The sequence below is a fragment of the Chiloscyllium plagiosum genome, chromosome 21, assembly GCF_004010195.1.
Source record: "Chiloscyllium plagiosum isolate BGI_BamShark_2017 chromosome 21, ASM401019v2, whole genome shotgun sequence".
NCBI classification, from domain to species: Eukaryota; Metazoa; Chordata; class Chondrichthyes; order Orectolobiformes; family Hemiscylliidae; genus Chiloscyllium; species Chiloscyllium plagiosum.
In genome coordinates this window covers 34,057,242-34,067,831 of record NC_057730.1, presented here as the reverse complement: position 1 = coordinate 34,067,831, position 10,590 = coordinate 34,057,242, and the positions used below count along the sequence as shown (strand labels likewise).

Here is a 10,590-nt window from a genome sequence, read left to right as displayed (position 1 = left end):
TCCACATTGATGCCCTGGGGTTGAAGTGTTCCTAGGCGGAAGATGAGGCGTTCTTCCTCCAGGCGTCGGGTGGTGAGGGAGCGGCAGTGAAGGAGGCCCAGGACCTCCATGTCCTCGGCAGAGTGGGAGGGGGAGTTGAAATGTTGGGTCACACACCCTGTCCTGGTTCACATTTCAGATTCAGGCTTGTCAGATGGGGTTGTGGGGGTGGCCATTTCACCTTTGGAGTTCAGAGCCTGTTGACAGGGGAATGTAAAATCCAATCCTAGAGTATGATTCAAATGTGGAGCATACTATCACATGGAGAAACTGTGGCAAACACCACAGATACATTTAAGGGAGAATTATTTAAATAGAAGATTGGAATAAAAGATATGTTAATGGATTGAGATGAAACAAACCGAGAGCAGACTCCAAAAAGTGTGTAAATAGATAAATTGGTTTGAATAGCGTTTTTCAATGGTATATTTTTACACAAAATTGGGAATTTATTGACATCCAAATGAATTATATACACCTTGTACTAATTTCAGGTTATTGTGCAAAGGGCACTTTCTGCCAAATCAATTCTTCATGCCAAGGGTGGCACCATATTTGCTGCCTACTTGAAAATCTTGCCTATTTTCATTATGGTGTTTCCAGGCATGATCAGCCGCATCCTTTTTCCCAGTAAGTACATGTTGCCTGTTGTTAAAGCTTAGGTCCTAATATTAATGAAGGCAATAAACTAAAAATGTGTTCTTCATAAATCTGCGTTGGAAAGTCAGTTTCATTACTTTGATTTTTGAATCAGTAAAAGTCTGTTTCACAGAAATTATCAATCAATTGTTAATCTTTGAAGTTTATATACCCTGCAGTGTATCTAGCTTCAAACAGCAATTTGCGAAATGAAAGACGATTGTATCCTTCATTGATGTTAGATCATTGGCATGAATCAACATTAACTCTGTTAAATGAGATGCCACCAATTCCTTGTCTGAATCATTGTCATCATTGGAGGTCTCCATTGCTAATACCTGAAAAACGTAAATTTAGAACCACATTCCTTCAGTGATCATCAGTGTTGTACGTAGCTCATACTGTTAGAGGACTGTACTGTCTGCAGTTCAAGGCATCAGAGCCTTAAAAAAATGGTTTTGGAAGCACCATTGCACAGATTGACCAGAATGTTATAAACGCTCCAATGGCTAGATTGTGAGGAAAGGTTATACATATGTTTGTGCTCTATCTCAATTCGTATGAAGTAAACTTTCAAGAGCCATGCCCATGATATCAAAGTATAACCTGGGGGTTTAATTTCTCAGACTCCATCTTACCCTGGATCACTGGAAGCACGACATTCTCCTCCACTGTAATCTTATGTTTACCTAAAACAGTTGATTGTAATTACTCTCTGTTGGATTTATCAGCACCACAATATCCTATGTCTAGTTTCTCATATTATGTGTGATAACATAAACATTGCATCATGTAAAGCACCCTACTGCAGGCAAATTTATATCCTAGTTAGCAGTACTTGCCAGCTGGAAAAAAAAAGACACCAAGGTCCTCATGGTCATTTTGAAAACTAATTGCAGACCAAATGAATAACAGCCCTGGACAATAGAGGATTCAGACAATTAGCAGCATCAGTTTTCACTGAGCACAGATAGCTGTCTGTGTATGGCAGTATATCTTTAATAAACGTGCTCATGATATTATCATTGCATGTGACTTGAGTGTCTCACCTTACTGCTTAAAACAGCATACTATTGGAAGAATGCTGTTCATTGCTGCTCAGTTGGAATCTAATATTGGTATGTTCTAGTTATGTCTGTTCAAAACCATGATAACCCCGCCTTATGCGACAAACATAAGCATTGCTCCATCAGTTAAAATGCCTTGCTGGAAGCAAAACCCACACAATAAACTAGGATGGGAACCTTTCATTGACAGTGAGAGATGCACAAGGAAGGCCTGTCAAATCTTCTACCAAGGAGGCAGTTCTGGGAACACTGGCAGGCTTTCCATTGGAATGAAGTGCCTAGGGGCAGACATTTGCAGCAGCCAGGATTGGCAGGCCACTGAGAGGCTGACAGTTTCTGCATTTGGTAGTGCAATAGAGGGGGCCATGGCTGCAGAGGAACAGACACACCAGAGTCACATCTATCTATAAAGTACCTCCCTATCTCAGTCTCAAATGCAAGGAAAGTGGAAGGGTAGACTTCTGCAGGGTATAGGGTCACAGGGAGAGGGGGCAATGGGGTTGCAAGCAAGGGCACTGTTGCCCAATGTGCAATGCCCTCATTTGACCAAGCCGCCACCATGTCACCTCACTTCACACAAGGTGACAACAGCCCATATTCCTTTTGTTTCTGGGAATACTGTATATCCATAGTCTAAGCCTGCAGTGGGCTAATCCCGGCAGTAGTGCGCTGACAATCTTAAGTGGTCCCACTTGGCTACTTAGGGGCCTCAATTAGCAGTAACACAGAAAGGTTAACCATGGACCGTCCCACCCAGAGATTTTTCAGGTAGAGAGAATTTAATCGAGGTTAAGGGAACATAATTAGAGACTATAAAGAAAGGCTATTCAGGAAGCTAGGAATCACTTCTTCATCCAATTTGAGAGAGACATTTGAAACTCTTTTTCAAGAGACTAAGGATGGTAGTGAGGAGAATGGTTTTAAATCTGAGATTGATAGATTTTTACTAAAGAAAGAGTTCTGGAGCAAGGCAAGTGAATAGAATTAAGATACAAATCGTCCACGATATAATTAAAGGTAGAATAGACTTGAGGGGATGAATGGCCTAATACTGTCTGTATGTTCAGACTTATCAATTATAGTTATTTCTAAATTGCAGCATCTGAGATCTCTTCTTTAACTCTAATCTTACTAGACACTGCTCATGTTCAGCGAGCAAATATAAACTGAGGATGACCTACTTTGTAAAATTTACTTTATTTTCATAATGATTTTCTACAAATTATGCTCCAATCCAATGATTCCTTCCATCATTCCAGCTAATGTAAATCTCATTATAATTTTATATTTTCTCTAGATGTGACATTTTCAGAAATTAACTGATGAATCTCCATAGTTTTACTGAGAAAAAATTGAATAATCTCATGGGCCATTGATAACAACTTCAAGCAATGTTGCATAGGATAGTATACAGATCATAAATGTAATCTTCAGAAACTCACAGTCTATTCCTCTTGTTTTAGATCTTGTGGCTTGTGCAGATCCGAATACATGTCGCCAAGTTTGTGGAAATTCAATTGGTTGTACAGATATCGCCTATCCATTATTAGTATTGGAATTGCTACCTGGAGGTACTTTGTCAACTTAAAGTGAGAAACAAAAACTGGTCAACATGTTGGTCACTGCCATATTAATGCAGGAAGTGGACTGGCCTGTGACCATGATTCACTGTTTCTGCCCTGCCACTAGATTATTAGATCGCCAAGTGGTCTCCCAGTGCTACAGCATGTCTTCATTTTTCTTGAGAACCCATTGCTCTGGGGAAGGAAACCTGATGATCAATGCAGCTTGTATGCAGGCATCATCTTAAATGGTCACAGCAAAATTTAGACATTTACACTTTAATAGCTTCCAATTTCCTGACACTTAAAGTTTCCTGTTCACCACGGGTGTCCAAAGGACTGACTAAGGGCTCTCTGCTTCTTCCTTGAATTGAAGCAAGTTAGGTGGATTGACTGTGCTAAACTATCCAGAGATGTGCAGGCGAGATGGATTCATCATGGGAAATGCAAGGCCACAAGGATAAAGTAGTGAGTGGGTCTGGGTAGAATGCTCTTCAGCGAGATGTTGTGGATTTGATGGACCAAATGACCTACTTCCACACTGTAGGGTTTCTATGATTCCATGATCTCCCATAGAGATTTGTGAGATTTGTGAAACACTACTTGTTCCAGTCTTTCTCTAGGTACTTTCTTTACTCTTGTTCCAGTACAGGAGAAAGTGAGGGCTGCAGATGCTGGAGATCAGAGCTTAAAAATGTGTTGCTGGAAAAGCGCAGCAGGTCAGGCAGCATCAAAGGAACAGGAGAATCCTGAAGAAGAGCTTATGCCCGAAACATCGATTCTCCTGTTCCTTTGATGCTGCCTGACCTGCTGCGCTTTTCCAGCAACACATTTTTAAGCTCTTGTTCCAGTACATTCATGTCTGGTACTGGGGCCATTTTACACTTTTGTGCTGTACTAGGAAATTTCATGACGTTTGCTTCCAATTGCTATCTATCTATAATCATCACATGCCTCACCATATGCCCTTTGACGTATCACTTTCTTCAGTTTCTTTGTCTCCATTTCCTAGCCTTTCAAAAAATATTCACAAGGCCACTGACTGCCTCAGATTCCATGGCTACCACTCCTTAAATCTTGTTTCCAGTAGAATTCCATTCCATTCATCCTGTCATATCTGTTCGGATGAGAAACACACCAATGATTCAGATATTCCTTTCCTCTCATCAAATACTCCCCCATTCTAGTTGACAGGGCCCTCGGTTGGGTCTATCCAATGCCCAGCATTTCTGAATTTTCTTTTCACCCAGTACAACGATAGGGTTCTCACCTTTCACCCATTAAAAACACCCATTGTTTTCAATGACTTATTAGCTACCATTTCCACCAGCTCCAATATAACACCACACAAAGCCTTTCCTTCTTCACCCCTTCCAGCACTCCAATTTCCAATATCCTTCCTTAAGAAGGAGACAAAGGTTGTATGGTATTCCAGGTCTGCTCTCATTGCAGTGCAGTATATTGTGTAAAACCTCTTCATGACAGTCATTTAATAAAAGACATGACGTCACTTGCCTTCTGAATTGCTTTCTGTATTTCATAAAAATATATTCTTTTAATAGTACAATCAAATCTCTCTGAACTCTAATATTTATAATTTCACACCTGATAAAATATATTCTGCTTTTCCAGTCTTGGCCAGATGAAATGATTTCTTGTTGCCCACTAATGAAACGAAAAACAGTCTTCCAATACTTGTCCCTCATTATATCCCCCTCCTAAATACAGACTGCCCATCAAAACATTTGCCATCTGATGACCTTTTACTCAACCTTATCCCACATCATCCTCACAATGCCACCTATCCACTCCATTGTCTATCATACCCATTGTGCCAACTAATGCCCTCTCCCCATTCTCATTACTCCCATTTCCCCCAGACTACATAATCACGAGCATTCACTTCTCATAACCTACACACCATTCCATGTTATTGTCCCCCAGTGTTCACCTTATACCAGCTACGCCCCTGAACCCACCCTCATCTTCCCCATACAACATATCACAGCTTTGCAGATATCAGGTTCCACACTATCAGACTGTTGGAAACTACTCTGAATGGAGCCAGCTGCTCATTTAAATGAGGCTAGCTGCCTCCATGAACCACACATATGCAAACAGCCACCCACCCACTCACATGTCCACAGATGGACTTTCTCAGTGCCCTGCTGTTTTCTGGTTTCCATCAGATTGAAGACTCACCATATTGAATTTTGCTTCCAAAATGTCATTCTGTCTCCAGACTCCAACATTACACCTTAATCATAACCGTCCTGGTCCTCTGTGGAGGCCATGATGGTGGTCACTGCCAATAGTCCCTTCTCCAGTAGCCTATCATACTGTCCGATGCTGTTCTGCATACCCCACATGCACCTCGGATTATCCCCCACCATCACCGTCCTTGTTCCCTTCTACACAGTGACTCTGCTTCTGGCCCACCTCTCTGGCAGTGATGTCTGTGCCCAGATAGGCCCTCTTTGTGTTGCCTCAATGACTAATGGGTGGACTGCATTTATTCCTGACTAACCTTGATGAACAACGCTCTGACATAACTGACCAGACCCCTGACCACTGTGCTTGCAGCTCCCTGACAGATGATAAGCGATTCCCCTGGCTACTTGTGATGGTCCCACAATTCCCAGAACATTGTCAGGCAAACCTGCTGAGTGCAGACTATGCCAGTAACTGATGATACCTGGGCTTCCTGACAGACAGCGGCCTTCCTTGTGACTGAACTGAGGACAAGCCCTCACCCATCTTCTGACATGGCCATGAGGGTTGAATACACATGCAATGCGTTTGCTGCGCCCAAGCTGGGAGTGTTCGATTAACGTCTCAGTGTGCCACATAACTTCCTCAGTTAAAGCGGTATCATTTCCTGTTTTTAGTCCACAGTCCAAAAGAAACAAAAAAAAGTGGTCTTCACAGTCTTCAGACTCTGTGTTCTGTCATTATCAAAGAATCAAATGTTCATGGAGCCTTCTCCTCAAATTAATTGTGTAATTATCCACAACCATTCACAATTGGAGAAGGCATGACTGTGGAGCTAGGATCAGATCCTTTTGTGACATCGTTTAGCTCTATCTGATGCTGCTTCCTCTGTTTAGGATACATCCAGCTCAGTGTTTGTAGCTTCTCCAGGATGACATCTCAGTTTTGGTAGTCTTTGTGCTGCTTGTACACTCTCTTCTACATGCCTCAATGACTCATTGCTGGCTCCTGGCTCAATGATAATTGTGGAATGAATAATGTATTGTAACCATGAGGTTACAGATTGTGGTAGAAACAATCCCACTGCACACACAAATGTCTCACAGTGCCTCACAGATACTCAGTTTTTAGTTACCTGATCCCATTTAGCAAGTGGCAGTGACACCCTCCATTGTGTTGTACACGGGACTTCACTTCCACAAAGATCCGTACAGTAATTAATCCAATCAACACTGTCATGGAAAGACTCAACAGCCACAGCTAAATTGGTGAAGATGAGATTAAACAGGTTGTCTTTCATGTTGGTTCTCCCACTGCCTGTCACAGGCTAGTCTAGCAGCTATGGCCTTCAGGACTCGGCCAGCTCACTCAGTACTGATGCTTCTGAGCCACACTTTATGAGGCCTCCAACTAAGAGTACATTCTGTGTCCTTGCCCACCTTGCATCTATTAAATTAACAGGTTCCTGACAAATCCATCAGTCAGACTTCATAAGACCATAAGAAATAGGAACAGAATTAGGCCATTTGTCCCATCAAGCCTGCTCCGCCATTCGATTATAACTGATATATTTCTCACCACCATTCTCCTGCCTTCTCCCCATAACCTTTGTTCCTCAAGAACCTGTCTAATTCTGTTTAAATACACCCATTGTCTTGACTTCCACAGCCTTGTGTGTCAATAGGTTCCACAGATTCATCACCCATGACTGAAGAAATTCCTTCTAAACTCTGTTGGGTTCTAGCTTCTCCTAGTGGTGGAAACAGCTTCTCCACGTTCTCTCTATCTTGACCAATCATAATCAGCGTTAACAGTTCTGGTAAAATTCTCAAGTGAAAGTGATGGAGAAATAGTAAAAGATGCCCTCCACACTTGCAGAGGATTGCATTCTGAGTGATCACTGTTACGATCCAATATTGAGATCAACAAACCAAAAAATCAAATTTACCAAATTACCACAATGAAAGATCAATGGAAACATTTCACCTTTTTATAACATGTGATAATCAAATCAAAATCAAAATACATCAAACATTAATTCACAAGCAAATCCACAGTCAATCTAAATTAAAATTACACATTATACATCAGATAAAACAAGACAAAAATAGTATACTAATCCACAGCACCCTCCTTCATAGCGACATGGAAATATTTGACTCTCACATTTTCAGGAATCATCAGGAAATTGGGGAGGCATTGTTTTATATCCGTACTAAGAAGAGCAAATATGTGGTGCGAGGCTTGTATTAATATGGGCTAGAAGGCAGCAAAAACTTACTCCTGGGGTCACTCATCATAAAATACTTTTGTGACACAATAAATCACATCCTGTAATACAGTCAGTACCACGATACAGTTTTTAGCACAATGCCTCGTTTGACCATTTTCTGTACCACTGCAGGACTACGAGGCCTTATGATGTCAGTAATGATTGCAGCCTTGATGTCCTCCCTCACTTCAATTTTTAACAGTGCGAGTACATTATTTACAATGGACGTTTGGCATCACATCCGACCTCGCTGCACTGAATGGGAGCTCATGATCGTTGGCAGGTAGGGAAATACAAAGCTAATATGGGTCAGTTAAAAACAAACATAAATACAACTGCTGCATCCTAGTTACAAAAGAACACGAGAAACAGGAGCAGGAATATACCAATGGCTCCTTGTATCTGCTCTACCATTTATTTCTGTTCAGTTTTCTGTATGGTCCTTATAACCCTTGGTTCTGCAAGACCTAACATTAGTGATTCAGCCTTAGATATGCTCAATGATGGAGCATTTAGAACTGTCTGAGACAGAAAATACCAAAGGTTCACAAACCTCTGACTGACGAAATTTCTCCTCATCTCAATCCTAAATGATTGACCCCTTATTATGGCACCATTCTCCTGTGTTTAAGATATCCTAGTCAGAGGAACCTCCTCTCAATGTCAAATTATTTCATAAAAGAATGTAGGCCCAATTTACTCAACCATTTATTATAGGACAACCTTCTTATCCCAGGAACCAATCTAGTTAATTGTTGCTGTCTCGTAGTGTCAAAGAGGGAGATCTGGTGCTCAGAATAATCAAGCAATAGCCTGACATAGTCATACTCAAGGAATTATCACAATGTCCCAGACACCACCATCACTATCCCTGGATATGTCCTGTCCTACTGGCAGGACAGACCCAGAAGAGGTAGCAGCACAGTGGTATACAGTCAGGAGGGAATTGACCCTGGAGTCCTCAAAATTGACTTCAGACACAATGAAGTCTCATGGCTTCAGGTTAAACATGGGCAAGCAATCTACCCATTGATTACCACGTACCAGCCTCCCTCAGCTGATGAATCAATACTGCTCTATGTTGTCAACACTTGGAGGAAGTGGCACGGTGGCTCAGTGGTTAGCACTGCTGCCTCACAGTGCTAGGGACTCAGGTTCAATTCCCACCTCAGGCAACTATCTGTGTGGAGTTTGTACATTCTCCCGGTGACTGTGCGGGTTTCCTTCTGGGTGCTCTGCTATCCTCCCACAGGTCAGGCGGATTGGATGTGCTAAGTTACCCAGAGTGTTCAGGGATGTGTAGATTAGGTGTGTTCGCCATGGGAAATGCTGGGTTATGGAGTATGGGTCTGGATGGAATGCTCTTTAGATGGTTAACATTGGCCTGAATGGCCTGTTTCCACACTGTGGGGATTCTATATTGGTAAACAACTCAATGGAGGACCCTCCACAAATATCTTCATCTTTATTGATAGAAGAGCTAAACACATCAGTGAAAATTAAGCCTTAAGCATTCACAGCGATCTTTAACTAGAAGTACTGAGTGGATGATCCATCTCGGCCTCCTCCAGTGGTCCCAGCATCACAGATACCAGTCGTCAGCGAATTCAGTTCACTCCATGTGAAATCAAGAAATGGTTGGAGACACTAGATACTGCAAATGCAATGGGCCTTGACAATATTCCAGCAATCATACTGAAGATGTGTCTACCAGAACTTGCTGCTCCCCTAGCCCAGCTGTTCTAGTACAGTTACAACATGACAATGGAGATCTACATGACAATGGAGATAATTGCCCAGATATGTCCTGTACATAAAAAGCAGGATACCCAGCCAATTACCACTCATTAATCTATTCCCAATCATCAGTAAAGTGATGGAAACTGTCATCAACACAGAGCTATTAAGCAGCACCCGCTCAGCAATAACCTGCTCAGTGACACCCAGTTTGGGTTCCGCCAGGGCCACTCAGCTCCTGACATCATTACAGCCTTGGTCCAAACATGGACAAAAGAGCTGAATACCAGAGGGGAGGGGAGAAGAGAATAACAATCCTTGACAACAAAGCTGCATTCGACTGAGTGTGGCATCAAGGAACCCTAGCAAAACCAGAATCAATGAGCATCAAGGACAAACTCTCCACTGGTTGAATTCATATCTGACACATAGATAGATGGTCGTAGTTGTTGGAGGTCAGGTATCTCAGCTCCAGGACACCTCTGTAGGACTGCCTCAGGGCAGTGTCCTGGGCCCAACCATCTCCCGCTGCTTCATCAATGACCTACCCTCTTTCACAAGATCAGAAGTAGGGATGTTCGCCAATGATTGCATAATCTCCAGCACCACTCACAACTGCTCAGGTATTGAAGCAGATATGGTGGCACCATATCCACCAACATTCAGTCCCTGCACCACTGACGTTCAGTAGCAGCAGTGTGTACTATCCAGCAGATGCACGGCAGAAATTCACCAAAGAACCAAAGACAGCACCTTCCAAACCCATGATCACTTCTATCTTGAAGAACAAGGGTAACAGATATATAGGAACACAACCACTTGCAAGTTCCCGGGTCTGGATTAGACTGGTACTGGAAAAGCACAGCAGGTCAGGCAGCATCCGAGGAGCAGTAAAATCGATGTTTCGGGCCAAAGCCCTTCATCAGGAATAGAGACAGGTGCCTGCAGAGTGGAGAGATAAATGAGAGGGGGGTAGGGGTGGGGAGAAAGCAGCATAGAGTACAATAGGTGAATGAGGGTGGGGATGAAGGTGATAGGTCAGGGGGAGGGCGGAACGGATATG

General features: G+C 42.5%; 1 protein-coding gene across 1 annotated transcript in view; it reads left to right on the top strand.

Annotated features, from left to right (window-relative positions):
- Positions 1–10,590, top strand: part of LOC122560397 (sodium/myo-inositol cotransporter 2-like) — a 66,681-nt gene that overhangs the window by 38,039 nt on the left and 18,052 nt on the right. The window contains exons 10-12 of the mRNA XM_043711029.1: positions 534–669; positions 3,209–3,316; positions 7,923–8,073. Of these exons, the coding sequence (XP_043566964.1) occupies positions 534–669; positions 3,209–3,316; positions 7,923–8,073 (395 nt within the window). The remainder of the gene's footprint in view (positions 1–533; positions 670–3,208; positions 3,317–7,922; positions 8,074–10,590) is intronic.